At 37.5% G+C, this 26283-nt stretch overlaps 2 protein-coding genes across 2 annotated transcripts in view; one reads left to right on the top strand and one right to left on the bottom strand.

Moving 5' to 3' along the window:
• LOC150080643 (uncharacterized) overlaps positions 1–1280 on the top strand; it is a 131013-nt gene extending 129733 nt beyond the window's left edge. Inside the window, exon 19 of the mRNA XM_090381258.1 lies at positions 815–1280. Within this exon, the coding sequence (XP_090237384.1) occupies positions 815–1025 (211 nt within the window). The 3' untranslated portion in view covers positions 1026–1280. The remainder of the gene's footprint in view (positions 1–814) is intronic.
• Positions 1281–8003: 6723 nt separating this feature from the next.
• LOC150080642 (arylsulfatase B-like) overlaps positions 8004–26283 on the bottom strand; it is a 38148-nt gene continuing 19868 nt past the window's right edge. Inside the window, exons 8-10 of the mRNA XM_090380767.1 lie at positions 13134–13430; positions 11048–11505; positions 8004–8135 (exon numbers count right to left, since the gene is read on the bottom strand). Coding sequence (XP_090236893.1) covers positions 8004–8135; positions 11048–11505; positions 13134–13430 — 887 coding nt within the window. The remainder of the gene's footprint in view (positions 8136–11047; positions 11506–13133; positions 13431–26283) is intronic.

Raw genomic sequence — 26283 nt, 5'->3', positions numbered from 1 at the left:
TTGTATTGAACGTGCCTTGCCTTGCCCACATTCTTTGATTCAAATGCAATGGAATTTTATAAATATGGTATTGAAATGCTTGTAGGAAGATGACAGAAGGTTATAGAAAACAAACGAAATTAAATTTCATTCAATGTGATATGTTTTTTTAAAAAAGAGGGCATTACTGTCTGAATTAATTGCTCAATCTTCAATTCGGATTCACAGATGGAATCTGTACAACTGAGTTGAAGAATAACGGCTCTCCTATTTTTGGCTATTCCAGTCTTTTGCGTTCGATGGCCTTTCTTTTTCTCCATGAAGTTTTCCAACTACTATTGTTGCCTACCTTTGTCTACAACCTTATCTGGGATTCAAGAAAGAAGAAATTTCTCCAAACAATTAAGCACAGATCTAAGCGCGGTATTTTTACTTAGTTTTCCTGTTTATTCTTCTAATAACTGAGTGTAAATGACAAAATATTAATTTTAGCATCCGAAATTTATTAATATTTTGTTGTAGCTTAAAACTCAAAAAAATACATTGTTGGGTTTTATCCAGAAATTTCTTGAATTCATTGCCGAATTCTAACTGACCAAATTTGTTACGAATCGGACAAAAATGTTTCCCTCACTTACATGAAATTCTCAACTCCATAAGGCTGGAAAGATAAAATAAACCACTCTAACTGTATGGTCATGATCAACATTGAATAACGTATGGATAACTGTTTTATTTATATGGACAGAATTTGATGTTGATATCTATAATTTAAAACACGGAATTTCATTGATTTCCTTTGATTGTTTTTGATTTCCCCTTTGATTTCTTGCAGTGACGACTCTACAAGTGAAACAACAGTTTTGCTGAAAAAGCCATTGCCTCTAGAGGTTGCTCAACTACCAAAATTTTCTGAGATGGAAAGGTTGACGTCACAATGGGATCAAATTCATACGCCGATGGATGTTCCCAGAACAGGAAACACTTGCCAGAGTGTTGCAAGTAACCAGTCGCTGTCTCCTCACACAGCTATCGACTTGGTATGAAATTATCTTCGGAAAGTTGTGTGCAACGCCAAGATGAGAAGAAACGAGAGTTTTCCTCATATATCTTAAATTATCAGACGTTCTTCCTCAATAGCGTGTTCATTCAATTACTGTCCATTCGCAAGCGTGGATAATGTTTGTCGTCAGCTGCTGTTTTTTTGAACTACGCAGCAATGCCTTATATCTCATTATTCACTCCCTTTCAGTGTGCTGCACAGATCACTTACGTCTGGTACAATTTTTCGTTGTTTACTTGCCAGATGAATCCTTTGTCATACTGCTAAAAGCCCAGGCAGTTTTCAACTCGCTGGTGTTGTGATACATATAAACTTCACTTCTTATAATGCAAATCTATTTGTGAAATAAAATCGTATATTGTTTCTTAACCAAAAAATGTGTGTCCTGGTGCGAGAATCACTCCGACTGTGAAAACATTACTGACATTTGAAATTAGCTCACCAGAAACAGTTTTGCTCGAAATTATTAACTGAATTAGAATAATTTGAACTCGGTCTGCAGTACCTGCCACCTACAAGTTGAAATAACTGTACACTGCAGGTTTGAACTACAAATAGTGGGATTAATTCGTACTTCTAAAATATTCACCTGATATTATTCTCTACCCGGTCATCACGTGGAAGTGATTCTCAACCACTTAGTCGTAGCTCGAAGGGATGGGTCAGGAAGGAGGGGTTGAAGCTATAATGGGTGGCAATATCTACTTCTCGATTCGGTATCATCACACTGACCACAAAAGACAAAAGTTCAAATTTTAGGGAAAGACATACATTTCAGAGAAATGTTTTCTATTAACCAAAGGATGGTTGTTTATTTTAAATTTATGATTTAGCGATTTTTTTAGCTTGGTGTTGAAATGCCCTTCTAGCAATTTATTATCCTGGAGAAATATTGCCCAATAGCCCAAACATGCACAATTGGGTTGAGATCGGCTTAGTTAGGTGGCCATGGGAGGATGGAGACTTCATTTCCACGTTCCAGAAACCAAATAGCAACCTGAGCGGTCTTGTGGCATAGCGCGTTGTCTTGTTGAGAGACGCCGGAGTTTTACGGATACACAGTCATCTTGAAAGGGTGTACTTAGTCGGCGATAAGAGAAAGTTAGTTCCCATCGAGTTATTGGTTAACGATTATCAGAGGACGCAGAGAATACCACGAAAACAGTCTCCAAACGATAACACCACTGCCTCCATTCTGGTGAGTACCAACAGTGCATTTAGGTGCTGTGGCAACGTGTTGCTTTCTCCATATGCGGAAATGCATAACAGAGTTGGAAACGGGATTCATCAGACCAGGCGACAGATTTCACATGTCAGCAGTCCAATGTTGGTGCTGACGTGCCCATGTAAGGCGCAATTTTTTGTGTCTCGCAGTGTGCATGGGTACTCATGATGGCCGTCCACTGCCATAGCCTATACGGCACATAGTCCATGCTAAAATTTCTACGTTGTATTGAGTAGATAGTTTGACCACTTTGCTGCTTCATTGTTGTATAAGATAAGATGATGAGGCGAGTGTCTCATCACTACGCCTGTGATGAAACGCTAACCACAGACGTAGGCCAAACTTGGCTGTTTCACATAAATATAGAAAACAGCAATGGACGCAACAATGAACCCTGGGGGATTCCACTAATAACATTAGTCCACAACGAGTAGTGTCCATTAATTACCACTCAACCATCCCTTTATTCATAGCAGCAACTTTCCCTTAATGTCATACTGCTCTAATTTGTTCAGCAGTCTTTTATTTGTAACAGTATCAAAAGCTTTCCTAAAATCCAAGTATATATCAAAATTATTTTTGCATCCAGTTCCTCTGTGACACATTGTAGTATCCAATTAAATTGGTCAGACAAGATTTCCCCCTTAACAAACCATGCTGTGTCTGAACATAACTGCAGTCTTGTCTAGACGATCCTGCATTACGTCTTTAACCAGTGCAGACAGGTCTGGATGCCTCATTTTAGGAAGGATGTAGAGCTGCTGGAACGGGTACAGAGAAGGGCAACGAGATTGGTGAGGTGAACAAAGGAATGCTCTTACCAAGAACGGCTTAAGTTCTGCAAATTGAGGTGTCTGGAGACTAGGCACCTGCAAGGTGATCTGATTGAGGTGTTTAAGGCTTTGAATGGTTTGAGCTAGCTGAATGCTGATGGGATTCTTCCTCTTGCTCAGATTGCGCAATTGAGGGGATATAAATTCAAATTATGGTTGCCGAATAGATGTGCGGGAAATTTTCTTTTAGCTTGCGACTGGTCGATTGCTGTAACAAAGTTCCATCTGTCATGTGAGAGTTGATAGCTTAAATAAATTGAAGTAGGAAGTGGACAATATTTTGGAAGGAATTTATAGGTGAGATGTAATTATTATTATTTTTTTTGACTGACACTTTATAAGCTTTGTTTTTCGCATCATATACCATTACGAATTTGAACTTTGGCTGGTTGAGCCAGTCACTGTAGACTCGTTACACTACAGAACGAGAGCACTTAGCCATGTTGGCTGTTCTCGAGATACTGGCACGTGCACTTCTTGCTCCAATAATCATTTCGCTTTCGAAGTCGTATAGATCTCTACACCGACCCATTCTTCCTCGCAGACACAAACTGATCGCCACGTGTCAATCTTATATCAACTGTTTCCGATTTTGAGTTTTCACCAACATCATGGACCAGTCCATTCCTACACAAGGGGGGTGTTACTAATGCAGCGCCAACTCAGTGAACAGTACATATCAATGTACAATGTATTATTGTCCATGTTCGGCCTTCTTCAGTTTAAAGTGAAACGCCTAGAAATTAGTTTTTTTTTATTTTTCGATGATTCTGCATTTTTGCCAAAAATGAATTTAATTCGACCATTACTCATATAAAATGCATGTCGGAATATTTGGGCAAGGAACTAGTATTAATGAAGACATTTTAAACAGAAAAGATGGAAAATTACACACTAAATCTTTGACACCCGAAACATATCTGTATTTAGGACAGAAACTGTTAGTTTATACATTTATTGAATCACCTTCTACAAGATGCACTTAGAATATATTTGTATAATATATTCAGAAATAAAGCATTTATTTCAAATATTTAATATTTACATCGAAGAATTGTATAAAATTATAAAAATTTGCAAGAGAAACAAATTCTGAGGCTTAGCATAAATTAAAAATAAATTATATATTATTATCATAATATAATAAATTTATTAATAATAATAAATTATGCTTTAAAATAATTAAATTAACGTTGGAAACAAAAGCAGATGCATACAGTTTAATATTAGAAATGTGACAGACTACAAGTAAGAGGAACCAGAAGAATTAGAATTTCTGAATAAGTAGGATTATAAAAATTTACCTGATTGCAAGAAAACAATGATTTATCTATCTGCTCGTCGCGAAAATCATATTTAAAAAAGACCCCATTAGAAAAACTGTCTTTCACAAATGTAGAAGAGTGCCTGAATACAGATGTTGTTTAATTGCAAATAAAAAGATGAGTTCTAGCGAGAGTTGTGTAATATCTTTTAACTCTATTTTGTATTCTGCTTACAAATCGATATTAATACCGGTCGTGTTGATCCTCGGATGTTAAATATTTATCAGTGTAACAGTATTGCTGTCATATAGCCTAAGGATAACATTATATATATTTCAAGAACATTTCTGTGAACTATGTATAAAATGCAAATTGCATGCAGAATTCTCCATCGTGCTTGTAACTATGAAACGTATCTACAAATGTGTTTTTAATTACCCTGACGCAAATCGTTCATCATATGCTTTGTATTCACTGGCAGCGAACCATGTCAAACAGGAAATCTCTTGTATTATATGAAATCTTTGGATTTTCTCTCTTTCAAGAAGAAGAAGACTATATTACATGCATGCAATGAGCACTCAGAATTAAGTTTTTTTTTGCATGATTCTTATAAATAACTCAGGTAAAATCAAATAAGAAAATGAAGAAACCTTTTCTGAATGTTAGATCTACAAGTATACGGTAGCTTCAATAGAAACCTGTTCGAGGAGCTTTGTCATTAATAGTACATCTCGCGCTGTATATCCGTCAGCAGGATGGATAATGGTGTAAGAATATCATCGGATGTATTTGAGAGCTGGCGGTCACTGCGTTACCTGTGAGTAGTAATAAATTTCAACCTCTCAAAACTGATTGGTACAATATTTGTACGCAAAGAGCTGTCAACTGACAGATTCGTCACAGAAACAGCCTGTGATACGTGGTAATTCATTCCAAAACAACCATAGTGGACGAGTGTTGGCAATCAGCTTCTGCTGCTCACTGAGTGGCGAATTCAGTAGCGTCTACGAAGCATACATCGTATGGTATTCCTCATGATCCCGAACTTGATTAATACCATAAAATGCACGTGAAATGCAATTGTGGTACGCTTTTAAAACATTAATCACAGATGCCTTGAATGCGTATATACCATTAAAAAAATACTCCACGAGAAGGGTTCCAAGTTGGATGAATAGTGAAGTTGCCACATTACTTGAGCAGAAAAAGGTGGCATGGAAAAGTTACAGAGCAATAAAAAGTACTGAAGCCTATAACAGCTACAAGGTGATGTGTAATAGAGCCACAGAAAAGGTTCGACAGGCAAAGGCAGTTTATGAGAAATCACTAGCAAACAGAGCAAAGAGGGGGGATAAAGAATTCTTCACATATATAAATGCCAAGAAGAGCAGGACAAACCAGATCGGACCTTTACGTAAGGGAAAGGGGATAGTAATAAATACACCAGCTGCCGTTGCAGATGAACTCAACAGTTATTTTGCATCGATATTTACAAATGAAAAGCCTTTTGTGGCAATGGGAAATTGTGGGAGCGAAGTTAAAAAATATGTAATTAATGATATTGAAATTTCGCAAGATTATTTAATGAAAAAACTTTCAAGCCTACAGACCAGTAAGGCCCCTGGAGTTGATGGAATATACCCTATAATCTTGAGAGAGGCGGCAAGCGAGTGCATTGAACCACTGAGGCTGGTTATGCAAGCATCACTAGACTCTGGGGAGATTCCCTTGGATTGGAAAAGTGCAAATGTATCTCCCTTACATAAGGGTGGCTCTAAAAGTGAAGTGGGAAATTATCGACCTGTCAGTCTGACTTCAGTAGTAGGGAAAATCATGGAGGCAATGATCAAGGGTGGAATTCAGGATCATTTGGATCAAATTGAAATTCTCAAGGATACTCAGCATGGTTTTGTAAAGGGAAAATCATGTTTAACAAATCTGGTTCGCTATTTCGAAAGGGTCACTCACGAGCTGGATTTAGGGAATAATTTGGACATTGTTTATTTAGATTTCAGCAAAGCTTTTGACTCAGTCCCACATGAGCGGTTGCTGTATAAGCTGGAACAGGTTGGAATCACTGGGAAAATCCTTAGATGGATAGAAGGATGGCTTCAGGGCAGGAGGCAGAGGGTTGTGATAAATGGCTATTCCTCAGATTGGGTTGATGTAAGAAGTGGGGTTCCCCAAGGATCAGTATTAGGACCACTGTTGTTTTTAATTTTCATAAACGACATTGACGAAGGGATAGAGGGCGTGATGTCTAAATTTGCAGATGATGTTAAAATTGGTAGAGTAGTTAATGATCACTGTCAAGCTGAGCTTCTTCAGAGAGACCTAGATAGACTTCAAGAATGGTCAGAAAAATGGCAGCTGTGCTTTAATCCAACAAAGTGTAAGGTATTACACCTGGGAAACAGTAATCCCAAAATAACTTATTCACTTGGTGGAGTTCAACTAAACCCAGTACTGGAGGAAAGGGACTTGGGTGTTACGATACGGTCCGACATGAAATTCTCTGAGCATTGTAAACAGGTTGCAAGGAAGGCCCATGGTGTCCTATCGATGATCTATCGAACTTTTGCAAGTAGAGATAGGGACGTGATAATCCCATTATATAAGGCTTATGTTAGACCACACTTGGAATACTGTGTTCAAGTATGGAGACCGCACCTAAAGAAAGACATCGAGCTTCTTGAAAGGGTGCAAAGAAGGGTAACTCGCCTGGTGAGATCGGCAAAAGGGCGTCCTTATGAAGAAAGACTTCGAATATGTGGGTTGCAGAGTTTGGAAACTAGACACCTTAGAGGAGATTTGATTGAGGTGTTTAAGGCTCTGAGAGGCATCAGTAAAATGAATGAGGACAAAATTTTCAAGATTATAAATGATGCTAGAACTAGGGGACATAAATTCAAGTTACGGGGAGAAATGTTTAGATTGGACTGCAGGAAGTTTTATTTTAGCCAGCGAGTTATAAATTATTGGAATAAGTTGCCTTCATGGGTGGTAGAGGCCGACAGTTTGGGGAAATTCAAAGGTCATCTGGATAGTACTTTCGGGTAAGGGAAGCGCATAGGATGATAGGATTAATTTCCTTTTTATTTATTTTTTATTTCATTTTATTATTTTTATTTATTTATTAATTATTATTATTTATTTATTTAATTTTTGTTTTTATCATTGTTTTGTTCGGATTTTTTTTTTTTTGGCTGGTGCAGCATAAGCCATAGGCTTTCTTGCACCATACGGCCGTTACTAATACTAATACTAATACTAATGAAGCGTTGAAACCCCCTGTTTATAGTTAGATCTTCGTGGAGTGTTCCATATCTTTGAACTTATATAAAAAGGTAGCGAAGGAATATTAATTTTAGTTGGATACCAAACTGCTAAGAATGGCTTCATTAGCAACCAAAGAACTCCGTCTTAATGCTAAGGGCAACTTTGTTATAATCAATCTAACATTACAGGCAAGTGCCCGCGCATGTCTGTTGAACCTACCTCATTCGTTTAACGTTAAAATATTCGTTCTGTACAATACTTTCGCAAGTATTGTACATTATTCTCGAATAGAAACACACTGACTTTCACCAACGTGCACAGCAAAGTTTACAATCTTCTGCAGCTTTATCCTATTACTATTCATCTTTCCACGGAACAAATGTGTAGCCATGAAGATGTGGTGAACAATTTGGATCGAGAGGATTTTTCAAAGGTGGAACTGTAGTGGAATTGTATTCTTCTAAACGCTTAAGCATTGCCTTCACAATCTGAAAATAAAATAAAAACATTAATTTATTATTATATTAATAAATTAGTGAATGAAAAAATAAAACTAGAGTGAAATTTTGACTAATTTGCGCACATAATGAGGTATGCATATAAATTTGAAATAATAGGGTTTCTAAAAATATTAAATGTCAAAAGGTTAAATCATTAAAAAAATCCTATCATGAAAAGTGATATTCAGTTGTGAATTGGATTATACAAACCTATTCCCTTAATAATTATAGGGTGATCGAAATCATCCAAATTAGCGAAGCCTATAAAAAGACAGCAGCTATCATTTTGTCAATGCATGCTATTTTAATTTTCTCTCTCTCACTTCATAAGGTTGGCAATCTTCCGATTTTCCCAGCGAATGGCGAGCCATCGTTTAAGATGATTCTATAAGCTGGAGGGAAGTAGAAAGGTTAAAGAAGACTTTCTGATATGAAAGAAAAAACTTTGGGCTTCCGGAATCCCAGATGTACTCAGTTGTGCTATTTATTAATGAAAATCAATAAATTCCAAGAAAATACTTGGGCAACCTATTTCTCTCTATTGTCCGAATGAACTTGTAGTCAATCACTTTGATTACTAATTCCCAGTTTCATCACGAATTGTTTTAAGAATCATCCTGTGTTACGTAACCAAACTACTCAGTCTTCGGAAATTTAGCATCTATAGTCTGTGAGAGGAAGGAGGAGGGGAGGGTTAATGATATATCTTCTTCTTCAATACGCCCCTGGCTAAAAGTTGGAAAAGTCAACTCATTCGCGTTTCCTATTATTAGCAAACCACCTGTCTCCATATGTTCTTGGCTAAAAGTCAGAAAAAAAAATTGCTACAAAAGATCGATAATGAAAAGTTATGCATATCAGTTTTATTCTATTTAAATTATGCGAAATTGCATATTTTATTGACGTTTACTAGAGTCATAATAATTGAATGGCCGGTTCACTCTGCCACTGAGCTTTTGTGGAGAAAGTAAATCATCACAGTGTTTTCTATTTGCTCTTATATTCGGGAAGCCTTCAGTACTTTTCTTTTATGTATGCTGACCCCTGAACGCGATTCTCACGTGACCTTCGTTAGATTTTAAGCAGCGATTTGGCTTGAAGTTCCGAGTTGAGAGAATGATTTCTATTTGTGAACTATAAGCTTACTTTAGGAATTTCGTGTATTTTTATCCCTTAATCTCATTTTAATTGGTGTTCTTACAATTGTGTTGTTTGTTATGTTATACAGGTTTAATAAAGTAATTAATTTTTTCCGTGAATCTTTTTTCCTTCACTACTTTTCACTCGGAAGATACAAGAAAAATCTATGCTGTTTTACGATATAAATTCCTTGAACCCCTGTGTAACTTAGGTGGGAAATCGTATCGAGTGAGTATTTCCTATTTACTTCAAATTTACAAACATTAGAATTTCAGCTTCTTTTCTCTTCGTCTCTTTTTGCATTATATGTAGCGATGCCTCTTCTTATAAAAACATAGACCCTGCATTATGTAACAACTTGCTCTATAAGAATCTTTTCCACTTTTATTTTAAAATTTAAGAATATTATAGCACAGAAGGACGAATTACCTAAATAATTACAGTAATGTTTCTGTGTTATATCCAGACAGCAGACTGGACGGATAGGGGAGGGATGGAATTTGGAATGGTTCTTTCAAGTACATCTCGCAAAAACGGCTTATTAGCTTGATATCCGGCTACCACTTATGCTCGCAAGAGAAAACAGGTTGAGAAGTTTGTTTTGTTTTCTGTATCCAACTGCGTGATTCCAGTACTGGAATCGAGATTAGTAGAACTAGGTGAACCTTTTTTCCAGTACTCAGTTCCAATGACGTTTAGCTCACGGTATGCTTTTCATTCGGTTGTGTACAAGCAATAACATTGTCATTCGTTTAGAGTAGCCCGGTTCGAATCCTGTCTGCAGGGCCTTATTTCTGTGTGATACTTGCGGAGCAATACAGTAATAAAAATATTATGAGATTATTTAGAGTGAAAGTTCACAAACAGTCATTGCTACATTATGATTGCAAGAGATTATAATCGGTAACAATCAGTGGTTACTCTTGGCACAGGCCACCTGTTATCGATCCCATTTGTGTTTCTCAAACGACCTATCACTGTGTGTCCAAAACAAGCATCCCAACAATTTAATCTGCTGAGTATCTAAGTGTAAGTTAAAGGGGAAAAAAACCCTAACGTTCGCGCACATGAATATGCTGGCTTCGGGGTGAAAGAATACCCATGAGTTCCTTCCATCCCTTAGTATCAGGTAACCAAAAAAAAAAAAAAAAAAAAAATTCGTGCAGTTTTTTTAATATTGCAACAAAAATTATGTGAACGAACATAGTTGGCGATTATTCGTCCATGGTTTTCGAAAGTACAATTGACACTGGATTAATTGATGCTTAGAAAGAGTGATGAATAACTAAAAGTGAAGAAGAAATAGCTGCGCCAGTTACAATTATTCACGCACAAAATACGATCATATTCCAGTAGTCCTTACTTTTCAAACTCCTCTTATCCTTGAATTATGAACCCAAAACTTATTTGCATCCCATAACTGATGTATCAGGACTTTTTATAAAGTTGTTAGAACTTCATTGAGAAGGACTTAAAGAACTAAGGGGAGGAGGAGGAACTATCAGATCAAGGGCGTATTCAGGGGTGGGCAGAGAGGGCATATGCCCCCCTTAACCAAAAATTTGAAATTAAAGAAACAGAGCGCAGGAGGCGTTCTAAAAAAAAAAAGCTCAAAAGTCTGGTCGCCATGCTTCCCTTACGATGTTACCTGGAGCTGGTTGCCATGCCCCCCTTACAATGATTCCTGGATACGCCACTGTATCAGATAGCATATTTGTTTGCTTTATGTTAAAATCTGTGAATAGAATTGAAAAACTAACCTCAGGGTTGTCTTCGGCGATGTTGTAATATTCACATGGATCTTCAGCTATATTATATAAGCACGGAGTTTCGGTGAGATTGCAATTCCTAGCGTTGGTTTTTGAAAGGGGTTCACAGGATACTTCTGCCGCTACTCGCCACCTTGAAGTCGTCGGTGGAAATTGGCGACCTGTCTTCACAAGTACTGATCCAACCAGCGACCCATCTTTAAAAACCCATTTATCGATATTTACTAAAGGCAATCGTGTATTTCTACCTGAAGGACCAAACCAAGAATCGAACTTTCCGTCGAAAGTAGTACCTTGGATTAGTTTATAGTTACCTTGTCTGAGAGCTGAAATATTCCATATGGGATCAATGTTAAGAAGGATCTCTCGCTGGAATGGTGATTCATTTTGGGACAAGGAATTCCATAAATTAATTCCATCAATATTCCCGAGATCTTTCTCGTCACCACCTTGATAAGAGTTAAAAAATAAAATAAATTAAAATAAAAGTTGTTAAATACATAATTTCATAAGTTGAAATATACAGTACCCTACCAAAAGTATTCAGATACCATCATGTTTGAAAAACCACGAGTTAATTAACAAGATGAAGGCCACCTTTGTCCAAATGCAGCAATGTTCGCCGTGGAAACTTTTCGATCAATTCTATGAAGCAGGAATTTGTGTTGATTCATCCTTCGATGCGGTCGCCAGTTAAGCTGTTAAAGGAGGGGAAGTATTGTTGTAGCGTTCTGTCAGATTCTTGCCTGGACCCTGAAATGGCCAGGCAAGTTGCTGGACTTCGTTTCCCTTTGAGACATCGTAAGAACCTTACCACTAAACATTCTGTTTATATGCTACGAGTATACCTTTGTTGTCCACGCTTTTAAACCTCTTCTTGCATCTTATTAGCGCCATTTACCATACTGGGAGAGTAACCGAATACCTTTGCTAAGGTTATAACTGGCAGCATATGTTATGTGTACTTCTTACAGTCTATGATACACTAAATAAAAGATACCTTCCTGTGTCTGACTTGATCTTGGCTTAAAATAATGCGATAGATAAGATGTTACTTTAATTTGTTTTTATGCGAATAAGTGAATTTTTAAAATTTTTGGTGTTGTCCAAATTTTTAATTGATTTGGCTCTGTCAGTTTTGTGGGAAAAAAAAGATGCATTACCCATAGCAAAATATTTATGTATTAAAACCATTCAGCAGACTGGAGTGTTACAACAAATGATAATGTACTTGGTCATCTCAATAAATAAGTATTTTATTTAATAGTCTAGTATAGCTTAGATATGTTTAGATGCGTGTGGATGAATTTTTGCTTTTTTTCAAATTTAATTTTGATCCAATTCCTCCCTTAAATCCTCCTGTTGTTTACAATCTTCTCGTAGTCTGATTTATAAATGCCTAAAAGTTTTCCTCGATATTCTTAAATACGAACAAAGCCTCAACTTCTTCTGAGACAGAAATTGTGAAATTATCTTGCAGCAACTTCTGATTTGTATTCCGTCGAAAATAAGAGTGGCGTTTATCGTAGCTTGTCTCAGGAAAGTTTGAAATTATGCATTGAAAACAGCCTTCCTCTTTATCCGTGACTTTAAAGTGTTTTCATTAGTCCCAGTTTTATGTACGGCATTGGTAGAAGCACTTTGCATGGAAAGACAAGTGTCTCGTTGATGACGTTCTTTTCTGCTCGAAATATAAAAAAGTGGACCTCATCAACTGCAGGGTAATCATGCTCACCTTGTTCGTCGTGCACCAGGTGCTTGTACAGCCCTTGTCGATTTCGGATACCCTCAGGTTATATACTACCCTCCACTAGTGATATCCTTCTATACTTAAAAATAGAGCCATAAGTTATTTGATACTAATTTCTGCCACTGCAAAAGATCCATCACTGTAAGAGACGACTTATATAGTAACTCTGATAATAGTTTTGCGAGTAATTGTTTTCTCAAAGCAGTGTACTTAAGAGTGCCTAATAAAGAAACTTTATTAGGCACTCTTTATTAGAAACTTTAGTTTTAATTAAGAGTGCCTAATAAAGAAACTTTATCGGTGCCTCCAAGTCCTTAAAATGCTTACCTGCAGCATGGTAGAGAGTAGGAAGCCAATCTACGATGTGCATCAACTGATGTGAAGTTCTGGGTACATCCTTCCTTATTAATGAACTCCATAACACCGCACTACCGCGCACTCCTCCTTCCCACAGAGTTCCTTTGCTACCTCTTAGGGGCCAATTCGATCCGACTCCTCCCATAAATCCTCCTGTTGCTCCTCCGTTATCTGTTGAGAATATAAAGATGGTGTTTTCCAGCATATTTCTGTCATCCAGAGCTTGAAATATCTTTCCCACAGATTCGTCAAGAGCTGATAGCATACCTAGAATTAAGTTGAAATAGCGTGTATGTTTTAGCATAGTAATTCGAATATGAAACCTTTATGACCAGATGCAGGCAATTATATTTGGAAAGATGTGTTGCTTCTATAAAAATATTCCTTAGAAGTGAGCTGAACATTACGATAGGCTATTTAAGAGATTATTAATCGATTATTTAAAACATTTTAGAACTAAACCAGATGACACGTTCTAGTTTTCATTTAGATTTTTTCTTTTAAATTTCAAAAAGCAAGCTGATTAGCGCTCCCTAAAAGAAAGACTACTTCTGTTTCCATCTAAAACATTTTTACCCGTCAGATTCTAGAAGGATGCAATGTTAATAAATGAAGACTTATTTTTTTCCAATAATAAAAGATCTGCTCGCATCTATCATCATAAGTTTCTAAACATTACAAGTATGAGAGCTGAAAATATTTAAATAGGCTAGATATGATGAGTTAAATTTAGAAATTTTTCTTTTTAACTAAGTTAAATCGATTAATTTGTTTTTATTTTACTCATTTAAATGTGTAGGTAGCACATTAAGGTAAAATAGAAGTTAAAGGCAATGTTCATTATATTACATAAACACAAAGTTGACTTGTTTAATCTTAGGAAAGACATTAACCGAAGAAGTTGGAGCCTCTATATTTCCTTTTTTCAAAGAAAAAGTAACTTTCCTACTTTGAAGAAAAAAAGCTCCTCGCACAAAACACGTGCGAGAAAGCATTAAAACAGACCATTTTGAAAAAAAGCTTAAATGGGCTGGGGATAAGTGGATTTATTGAATTGGTCTTTTCCTTCTCAGTACGTTAAAATAAATGATATTTAGCTTGAAGAAACTTGCTCAGTGGATGACACAAAGGATTTGGTAAATATTATGGCACATCTGATATGAGAGAAGCTATACTGTGATTAATACATTTTTTAGCCGTGTGGCTAAAATGTGTAAATCACAGCAGAGGGATCACGCTGTTGAAAACTATACAATTATACTCTAAAAACGCTCATTCTTTTTCTCAGTATTCGATAGATCCCACATATACCAGTAGACAAAGAATTCAAAAGCATACAAAGAACCCAAACAATTTCTTTCTTTATCATAACAAAGGAATGTTTATTGACTTGTAGAAAATGGAGTAAGATGGGTGAGAACTCATTAGGAGAAAGCGCTAGACTAAAAAATTCCTTTTCACATCTTAAAAATGCACAATAGAATCCATAATTAACTGACTCATGTAATGAAAACGCAATGTCGTGGCCAATGTGCCCTCACTTCCTGGAAGATTCCCTGGTTTTAAGATAGACGTCAAAGAAATGTTAAAATGGTGGCTTGAGGTCGATGTTCTCCCTTCCCCTTCCTCAGCGGCCTCCGGTGTTTTGTGGCATGTCTCTATGAATAGGTTTGATCCGAACTGGCTAGTATTCAAGGTGTGTATGCAATTCTCTGCAGTAATACGGTTTTTTTTGTTTTTTTTTTTTGCTGCTGTTCGAGACAGCGGTCACTGCTCCGGTAATAAGGCGTGAACACTGCGACCAATCGCTTGTCGTATCTGAGAGTTGAGTTTCTGCGAATATGATATGCACTGGAAGTTCGTGATTCCCTTTGATGGTGTGCTCTGAATTTCGTTCAAACTGCAATATTCTTCAAGCCGCATTCTTTGGGGAATCAGTCTATTGCTGATTGAAGTTAATTTTGGTATTGGCGCAATTATTCTCTAGGACGGTCGAAAAAATGTCAACATGGTTCAAGCGTATAAACTCCATATCACAACATGTTCGCATAGACTTCTTCATGAAAAGACGATCTGATACTGATAAGCACATAAAAAAAAAAAAACAGAAAATATTGGAGAGGAGTAGGCAGCACTTCTAAAGGCTACAGTCAATTTTACATCTATTTCCAGGTGTTACAACCAGTTCTGATATGTGTAATTAAAGACACATGAACAGAAATCTCATAATCACAGATCGGCTTAAAATCAGAAGCCTTATGCTAAAAAATTATGGACAGTTTTCTTTGAATTAAAATACTTACAGCCAACAGTCCGAAAGTTCAATCCTTCTTTCTTTCCGATGCCCTTTTCTGGTCAGGCGAAGGATTTCTAAAGATAACCGATTAACTCATTTGATGGAAGCTGCAACTTGACCTATATTACAAATGCAATATCTGATTCTGACTTTTTTGTTTCCTACTTATCTAAGTGTCCAACAAATAAGAAACAGACTTTGACTCTTGTCAATATTCGAAAAAATATATATATACTGTATATAATCTCTTTATTACTTAAAATTAGGAGAGAATGCAAATACATAACTACAAGAGCAGTAGATCAGGAGACATCACAGTAGCAGGATTTACAAAGTAAGCTGCAAAATCCTTCTCTTCGACTCATCTACACAACATCACTAAACACTTTGCCCAACAAATATTACATACATTTCCCCAGCCACCTTTTTTATTTGTTCTTAACCTCATAAACAGTTTAGAATTACACCATAAGTCAGGTTTAATTCTAAATTCTGTGCTCCTATTTATTACCAAGTTCATAGACTTTTTAACCAGCGAATCATTCTTTGCAAATGCCGACGATATTCTTTTCCGTATAAACTTCAATTAAAATAAATTTTCCTTCTTTACCAGCTTAAATTCTTTTTCTTATCAGGAATTACAAGATTTTGTTGAATGCGTGACAAACCTTGGTTTGAAATGTAACATGAATAAAATTGTTTTTCATCAGCCAACTCTTCTGCCTTGTTTGACGTGTGTATTATGATGTTCAGCTATTTCCTGGTTCTAGTCTAAAATTTGTTAGTATAATATGTGATGTTAAGTTATCGTTCGCAGAATACTGCCAAGTAAAGTAAGAAAAACACTTATGTAGCATACATCGATATGAAATTAATCATATAATGTTAAAGATTATTGTGACATAATGCCCCCTTAATATGGACTACAAATTTTATTTAATGTTATTAAATGTATTTAATGAATTTTCCTTTTATTCATTTGTGCCATTAAAAATGCCAATTTTAAGTGTCTGCCCCTTCTCAGCGATAAAAAATGATTAACTGAAGATGGAGATAAATTATTAGAGTTTTAAGTTTAGTTTAAACTAAATTTAAACCTTATTCGGTATATTTTGATAAATTTTGTAATTTTAGTTTACATTTTAAAGATAATTCATCAATGCATAGTTTGATAGTTTTATTTAAAACTATGTTTCCATAGTTATGGTTTCAACTGGAACAGATACGTATAACATGTCAAAACTGATGGGAAACTGTCACTGACAATTTATCTCTTAGTTAGGGTCTTTTTCCTTGTAGTCGCATGTTTGCAGGACTTTCTTTAGTTTATGAATTCTTTTCTGTGTGCTAAGTGTAGGGAGTGCAACGACCTTAAATTACAACTCGCTGTACTGTTAGGCAAGACTGAGTCCCTGAGAACACGAGTTTATGCTGTATAAAATATCGATAGGGGACTGGACAGAAACCCGAGTGTGTATGTCGATCGACGCTCTCTGAATTCGATCCCAGGACTGGATCTTTCAATGCAGAGTGCTCTGATTCTACAGGAGGAAGCCTTACTCGGAGTTTAAATTGTAAAGGAAGCCAGATATATATTCTGTAGCAAAGAGAAATGGATCAGAACCACATTGTCTGCCAGGTGCAAAATGTGATGTGACCAATAAACTCTCAGTTGCTAAGGGCACTAAAGGGTGTACGGTGATTCATATGGGTATTAATGACTTAAAATATAACAGTGATCAATAAAATATGATCAATAAATAGAAGGCCATGCTAGGAAAAATGTAGCGACAAAGGATAAAATGTTCCCGTATCTGCAATTCTGCTTAGATATGATAGGAGGGAATCTATGATAAAGGCATTGTGGATTAACTCTAGACTTAGAAGACTAATGGAGGAAAATTTGTTAGCATATCCTGCCCTAGTTAAGAGAAAAAAATTCTCTTGTAAGGATGGAATTCATTTGAATGGAGCAGGTACAAGGTTATTTTTGTTAGTGTCATTGAAGGGGCTTTAAGATTCAGAGATACTTCTTATTTGGGGGATTCATTAAAATGAATAAGAGTAATTTTGTGGTTAAAAAATCGCACTTAAATCCTCCCTGTAAGTATTTACTATTTGTAATTCCTTGTGCACAGAAAGAAACATTGAAATAGATACAAAAACTGCCCGTCACATACCACTGGGGAAAAAGTGTTTAAGCAACTGTATGGGGTGCGTCACAGTTGCAAAAAGGCAAAAGATACAAATTACAGTAATGCTAGTGTTGTAAATACATTAAACATCTGATTGATTCAATTTCAATCGATAAATTTGAGTTTTTATTAAGTCAGTGAATATCGATATAAAAGGACTAATGATGACACTGTGACGTCCAGAGATACGGGATGAAGAAATTCATTATTGTGATTGTAGCGGGGAGAAGGAGAGAAAGGGGAGGAAATCATACTTCTTATCAAAAACTCCCTGAAAACGATTAAACTGTAGCCAGAATCAAATCTGGTTCAGAAGGACATTGCGATTGTGTGGTGTGAGATGACTTGCGATAAAGAGATGATAGTTGGGGTACATTGCCGACCAAACGATTCTGCGAACTATGACAAATATCTCTATAGTTAACTTGAATGGGAAACCAAGAGAGACTGCCCCTATTATGAATGACTTCAAACTGCCTCTTATAAATTGAATATCATGGACTAGCAATATGCTATTTGGAAACATGTTTTTGAGCCATCTGGATGATTTTTTTTATTCATATATATCAGAAAAGTACGGCGCGCTCTACTATCTTCGTATTAGTTATCACCAGGAATCCAAATTGCATCCAAAATTTGACAGTGCAGGAACAAATAGAGGGTAGTGATCAAAATGTCATAAAATGAATAGTTACCAAAAGTTTCTCTGAACAAAGGAGAGCGCTTCATTTCAAACGAGGGAACTATAGTGTGTTTGAGGTATTTCTTAGTCTCTGTTAATTGAGTGTGTTGAACATTAAAACAACAAAGGCTATGAGGCGTTCGTATATTGTGTCTGTAAATTGAGAGTATTGTGGAGTCGTTTTTTTTTTTTTTTTTTTTTATGAGAACCCCAAACACGAGAGGTATTATAACCTATAGTACTTAGTACCGTGCTTGGGTTGGAGGTTGAGAAGACGAAAGAAGATATTTGTTGATATTGGACTTGAACTTCTGTAGATTGTAATTTTCAGGAAATACGTATGAAGGAAGGTTGTTCCAGAAAACGGCAGTTGAATGAATAAATGAGGAAGATGAAAAGTTGGTTCTGTGGGTTTGAAGTTGGACAGTAAATGGATGTTGGCTGGTGGCGGCACGTGTTCAGACTGTTTTGAAAGAGAGAGCGGGAATTATAGAAGCCAATTCAGAGGAACAGTGCCCATGGAAGTATCTGTAGAAGAGGCATGCAGCAGAAACAGTGCGTCTATGAGACAGCGAGTGGAGAGACTCTGTTAGAGATGAATCATTAATTAACCTAACTGCCCTCTTCTGAATGGAATCAAGAAGCCTGAGAGAGGTTTTGGGGGCACCACCCCAGATGTGGGAACAATATTCCATGGCAGGGCGGATTTGCGATTTATACAGAGTGAGCAGCTGTTTGGGAGAAAAGTAACGCCGAGAGCGAAAGAGAAAACCAAATTTTTTAGATGCAGAGGAAGCAATATTTGTAATGTGCTTGTGCCAAGAGAGATTAGAAGTCAGGGTAATCCCCAAAATAGATATATCATTTTGCTTAGAAATCGGAGTGTCACTAAAGATAAGCATAGGAGCAGAAGAATCCTTTTTGCGAGATATAAGACAAGATTGAGTTTTAGAAGGGTTGAAATCAACTAAGTTGTCTTTGCCCCACTGGAGAATTACCTGAAGATCGGCATTTAAGGAATTGGCAGCAGATTTTCGAGAACTTGAAGCTGATTGAGCTGGACAAGGTTTCTCAAAATGGAAAGTTGAATGCAATGTGCTATCATCGGCAAAACTATGGATAGGATTTCCAGTCAATGGAAGAAGGTCATTGATATACAAGAGGAAAAGAGTGGGGGAAAGAACTGAACCTTGGGGGACACCGGCATTAGTGGAGAAGTTAGAAGACAAACCATAAGATGGAAGCTTGTTTAGTTGGCAAACCATAAGATGGAAGCTTGTTTAGAAGACCTTTATGCCAAACACGATCAAAAGCCTTTGAGATGTCAAGAGCAACTACTTGTGTTTCACCGAACCTTTCCATTGAATTAGTCCATAAATGTGTAACATAAGACAGAATATCACCAGTGGATCGACACTGACGGAATCCATACTGGCGATCGTTGATCAGACGGAAAGTTTCTAGGTAGTTTAAGAGTTGGCGGTTAATTGATTTCTCCATTACTTTAGAAAGAGTAGAAGTAATTGCAATGGGACGATAATTGGATGGGAGGGATTTGTCACCCTTTTTAGGAACTGGCTGGATATGAGCAAATTTCCAAGCAGAAGGAAAAACACCTTTGGAATAAGAAAGTGAAAAAAGGCGGCAAAGAATAGGAGTAAGTTCAGGAGCACAGGTTTTGAGAACAAGTGGAGAAATACCATCAGGACCTGGAGCTTTCTTAGCATCAAGATTCATCAAAATCCTTCTGATATCCTTTTGACGGAAGACCACAGGAGGCATTGAATGGAGCGTGTTAGGAATGGTGGGAGGTGTTTTACCAAGATCATTAATACATGAGTTCAAAGAAAAATGGGATGCTAGCAGGTCAGCTTTATCCTTGGCTGAAGTGACTACAGAACCATCTGGTTTGGACAGAGGTGGGAGCAGAGATGGGCAAAAGTTGCGGCCAATAGCTTTGGTAAGAGACCAGAATGCTCGGCTACCATTAGGGCAAGAAGCAAGTTTTCTACTCTTAGCCTGTTCAAACTCTAGTTTAGACTGATTAATAACTGCTTTACAAATGTTGCGAGCTTTGGTGTAGGCAGAAAATGAAACTGAAGAATTAGAAACAAGCCAATTACGATATGCAACGTTCTTCTCTTGGACAGCCTTAGCACATTTGTTGGAAAACCAAGGTTTAGATAAAGGACGAGATTTTAAAGTGGAGTGTGGGATAAAGGATTCCATTCCTGCAAGAATATGTGGACATGTGTATATGTAAGGGCGGCACCTAGAACGTTTGTTCAACTCCGCCTCGTGTCTCTGTGAAGAACAGTATCACTACAAATGGGCCAGATATGTGTGTGACGTACGTTTGTGTGTTTTATGTGTGTGTTCTGTTGTTATGGTCTGGCCTCTTGGCTACAAAGAAGCATCAGTCACCTGGACAGATGATTCTGGGTACTCGTCCACACCACGGGAAGGTGGGCCAGTCCCAGAAAAACACGTACTGTCTCAAGAGAGACTCTGACCCACCTAGTGTTGCCAGAAGGTGGATCAGATTCCTCTGGGGGCCCATTCCAGAGGGAGGAGATAAAGACAGAAGAGCCAAAAAAAAAAAAAAAAAACCACCCGTGGTGCAGTTAGGGGAAAAAAAAAATAGTAATAATAAATTGATTAATAAAATATATGTATATATTAAATAATAATGATAAAAAGTAAATAGAAAAAGAAATAATAATAAGAAAAAGAGGAAGAAAAAAAAAACAATGCGAATAAATTGGCTGCACTAGAGTGGGAACTCAAGGCAGAGCGCGTGAAAAAAAAAAATATATAGGAATACAAATAATAAAATAAAAATAGTAATAAAAATAATAAAATAAATAAATAAATTGGCTGCACTAGAGTGGGAACTCGAAGCAGAGCGCGTGAAAAAAAAAAAATAGTGAAATTATTCTCCTGCAAGAATAATTTCACTGACACGATCTGAGCAAACGTTGACATCAGAAGTTTTGAAACAGTAATCAGACCAAGGAAAAGAAGAAAAGAAGTCTCGCAGGTCATCCCATTTTGCATTCTTGTAATGCCAAACAATACGAGGTTGGGAATAGCCATGAGATAAAGGTTCCATTGGAGAAGAGGCAATCACCAAGTTGTGATCTGAAGTGCCTAAAGGACCTCTCACTTCAACCTTGTACTTAGAAGGGTTGTTTGTGAGAAAAAGATCAAGCGTATTGGCTGTATGATTAGGATTGTCCGGTATTCTTGTAGGTAAATGAACAATCTGTGCTAGGTCATTAGTAATTGCAAAAGCCTCAGCATCTCGACCTGCTGGGTCGGTGTGACTAGAAAACGGAAGCCAGCTGGAGTTGTGAACGTTAAAATCACCAAGGAAAATTACCTCACTGTTAGGAAAGTTGGACTGGAGAAAGTCAAGTTGCAAAGAGAGGAAGTCAAAGAGCTCCAAGTGATTAGTGGAGTTGGGAGAACGGTAGAGACAACAGATGAATTTTATACAATGAGGTAGAGAGATTTTAAGCCAGAGAAGATCAAAGAGAGGAGATTCCAAATTGCCAAGTCTCTGACAGGGAATATCAGAACGGACATATGCACAAGTACCACCTTTGAGGCGAAAGGAATCATACAGCAAATAATTTGGACATCTGAGATGAGCAGTAGTTGAATCAACTGATAACTGAGATTCAGTCAGAAAAAATACATGGGGTTTGGAAGACTGCAAGTGGAAATGGACATCGTTGAGATTAGAATTGAGACCACGTATATTTGTGAAATGAATTAGGAAGTCCTTGGGAGGTTTAGATCTTTTCGCAGATAAGCTTGCTCTATTATTTTGACAATTCATGGTGTATTCAATAGTAAGAAAAAGTGGGTGGGACATGCTGTATGAAGTAATGAAATTTTTGGATATGGCGTACATGTGGTAAGAATATATCCAGATCCTTGACATAACGTGGCCTCGACAATGCTCCCCGCATACACACTACTCGGACTCCCTCCAGTCACTATCTGGCAGAGTAGAGGTAGCAAGATTATACACTAGCTGATCCGGAAGCTTCCTAGAGAGTTACCAATAGGTTCAGTCCGGTGTACTAACTAGCGGCCGGCCTGCGAACACCGTTTTAGAGCTGTACCCTCGAAATGTAAGGAATATTGGATCTCGCCACGACATTCATCATAACCTCAAAAATCATCAATCATACTGCATGATGGAAGAGATAGGGAAGGGTTGGCCGGAACTTAGCTCTAGAGACTAAACATGGGTTCCACCACTTCAAGCCTCCAATAAGCAAAGTGGTGGTATTTCACCGGTTGATGAGAGTCATCTACCACCTAGTACTGCCTGGTAACATAGAGGGGCGGCGTTCCTCCATGTGGTGTGGGCGCCACACCTCGACCCCTGCTTACGTTGGTTCACACCTGGGTGGTCACCCACCATGTACTTGTGCATGAAGGTTATACCCAGGATTACTAACAGTCCCACCATCGTGAAGGTGCAAGCAGAGGATTTGGCTGTCATAGACCGTCCGGACTTCGCCGAAATTGGGTCCACTTTGACTTGAGTGTCACCCGAATATCAGTTCCATCAGCGTTTTAGACTCACAGGTAGCAAGAACAGCTTGTCTGGCATATCTGAGAGAATGTCTGTGACAGCCTCAAGGACCAATTTGCCTGTTTGCTAAACCGTTTGCCTGTTTGCTAAACAAAATCCAGAGTTTCCAATAACAACAAACCATACTACCCTCGCCTGAGGCTGACGAATAATTCAGCTAGGTTTTGAATAAATCCCATAAAAAAATTCCTCGAGGGGATTCGAACCTAGACTTTTTTTCACCTGTGTGGGGAAGCTGGGGATCACATCCACTGTACTACTTGTATGGACCTATTAACTGGAGAGACAAGTTCATTATGAGAAATGTTCAAAGGAGTTATTCTGGAAGCTATAAGTGCATTTGCTCCAGTGAAGAAGTTCTACAGAATCAAAAAAAAAAAAAAAAAAAAAAATACCCAAGTGGATGACAAGAGCGTTTAAGGGTTTAACTGAGATAAACGAAAAAAAGCATGGGACAATTACAGACTATCGTGAGACCTTTTTTTTACGAGTGCATGTAACAAGGCCACTAATGGGGTAAGATAGACAAAGGCTGAGTAAGATAAATCATTAGCAAAAAGAGCTAAAAAAAAATGGAGATTATGTTCCATTTATACGTGAAGACGATGAAGTAGGTAAGCCCCTTATTTGATCGAAGTGGAAAAGTTATAGAAAGCCCAGCAGAACTGGCAGACGAGTTGAATATTTACTTTGCAGCAATCTTTATACTGATAGGTCATTCAAACCAGGAAGGGACAGTGACAAAGTCAGTATGCTGTAAATTAAGTGAGATTATGAATTTCAATGAATAACTTATCGCAAAAATTACTGAAACTGAGCCAAGGAAAGGATCCAGGGATGTATTGTTTTTAGACTAAAAAAGAGTCGCCGATCGGGCTAGCTGGGTGTGTAAAGTGCCTGCCTGGCAACCCAAAGGACGCGGGTTCGAATCCCGCCTCGGGCTTGGATCAGAGTAGTGCAAAAACATTGGGAGGTGCCCAAGGTTTTTGATTATGGCCACAGAAGCCGATGCGCTAACAAAAAAAAAAAAAAAAAAAAAGACTGCATGTGACTTTATCCCATTAGGGATATTAATGAGGTTACCATTAGATGGTGAATTTTATAGTCCCTGGGGTGATTTCCTCCCCCCCCGGACTATAAAGCGCTAACGTCTTCCCAGTCCACAAAGGACGTGCGAAATAGTTGGATAACTATAGATCAGTTAGTTTGACTTCGTGGTGGGAAAGATCAGAGAATCTGTGGTTAAGGATACAAGATTATCTCGACAGCAATGGTATCCTCAATGTATCGCAGCATGGGTTCGTGATGGGACGTCTTTCCTGACAAATGTAGGTATGACGAAATCATAAAATAGACAAATGCAAGAAGAAACTTTGACATTACAAATTACCTTGTAAAGCTTTTGATGCGGTTCCCCGGGAAAAGTTATTACATAAACTGGAGAAAATTGGGATAACTGCTAAGGCTCTTCGTTGGATCAAGGGCCGGCTAAGAGATAAGCGACAGAGAGTAATTATAAAGAGGTTCCTCCGAGTGGACAAGTAGAGCAAGTGGAGTATCTCAGGATCAGTATCAGGGCCACTTGCATTTCTTATCTTCCTTAATTCCATTTAATAAAGAAGTGCAGGGGAAGTTGTCAAAGTTTGCTGATAATTTAAAGGCAGGGAGAGTGGTTAACGACCAGAATCAGGCCATTTTGTTTCATACTGACATATATCGGTTGCACAAAAGGTTGTAAAAATGGCAGCTCAACTTTAATGCTTCTAAATGTAAGATTTTACACCTAGGGAACGGAAATCCAGAAGTTACTCACGGCCATCGGACATAAAATTAATCACACTCATGTGACATTTTTTTTTTTCAAATAATGTAGGAATTCACATAGACTCCTTTAATAGTTTATATCAGCATTATACCGTTATGAAAATAATTAAGCCCGAATTAATAAATCTTTATTGCAATAATAATGATGATGATAATACAATTCGATACATTGCAACGTTGCCCTTCACGACCACCAGGCCAGGGGTTAACAGTAATAATACAATATAAAGAGAGCATTGATATATGAAACATAAAACTTCGTTCAAGTTTCGTGGAGGCTGTTATGCTTTCACTTTTCGTTCATTATAGTCCCATGTTCTCTATAGAATTTAAATATGGTGACTTGGCTAATGATTTGAAGGTTGTCATCCTGGAATAGGAGTATCGAAATCATTACCGTCCCTCAAATATTCAGCAAAAGACACAACCCGATCGTCCAGAAATTTCACACAGCCAGCATAATTCATCCCAGTTGGTTTTCAAGTACGAGAGCCAGTTCATAATAGTTAAAACATCCCCAAAGTATCACTCAACCATCATATGACACCTTGTACATAGTCTGGATGAGACTCGTCGCTTCTCCTGTGGATTTGGTGATTGGCATCATTAGAGCAGGCAAAATTTGAATTCGCCAGACCACATCACAGCATTCCAATCCAGTCAGTTTTTTAGGCTTTTTATGCATAGCAGTTGGCATTTGCCTTTTCCGGGGACCTCCTCCAGATATCCATTGTATGCAATTCTCTTCTCGGTAATCTCTTAGAAATCTACTGATGAGGTCCTTGGTTAACTGTTTGCAGTAGTTCTTTTATCTAGTTTTAAATTGTTTTTTGTTTACTAGACGCGATATTCGTTGCTGATCATGATCGCTTATCAAGTTTTTCGACCACAATTCTGCCGCTGATTTTTGGTTGATTTCCACTCACACTATTCCTAAAAAAAGCTCAGCTAATTCTTTAACAGGATGCTTTATCCCTACCAAATTCTGCCACTCCTTTCAATTTTTTTTTCTTTTTTTGCCACTCACTAACGGTTTTTTCTTAGCTCCATCTTTCGTGGTGGAGATGTTTCTTCAGCCACAGCTGGTATACCTGTAAATTGGGAAAACGGATTAACGATAGACTCTATTTACATTTCTGTTAGCAAATAAGCTTATTCAATCTGTTTTATATGTCCTAAATACCATAAGTGACTAGTATTATGTCCAATGTCTGTATAAGCTATGGAAGTGGAGTTAACTGCGATTCAGGACGAAAAAGACTCACGAGTTACAATCCAGCCACAATTTTCTACTCAGAACAATTAGGTCACACCTGAAGGGAAACACAGAACTTCTAGAAAGGGTTCAGAGAACAGCAATCAGATATAGCATCCTTTACCAATCGATATCCATACGATAAACGACTTATAAAGAGCGGAACTACGAAGCTTGGTAAGCAAACATCTTAGGGACCTCATAGAGGTATATGAGGTCCTTTAATGGTCTTATATACCTCAATCAGGAGGTAGTA

This window comes from Mastigoproctus giganteus, chromosome 9, assembly GCF_048544385.1.
Source record: "Mastigoproctus giganteus isolate SK-2022 chromosome 9, ASM4854438v1, whole genome shotgun sequence".
Classification (NCBI taxonomy): Eukaryota; Metazoa; Arthropoda; class Arachnida; order Uropygi; family Thelyphonidae; genus Mastigoproctus; species Mastigoproctus giganteus.
The sequence above is the reverse complement of the archived record's forward strand: the minus strand, read 5'-3'. Positions and strand labels throughout refer to the sequence as shown.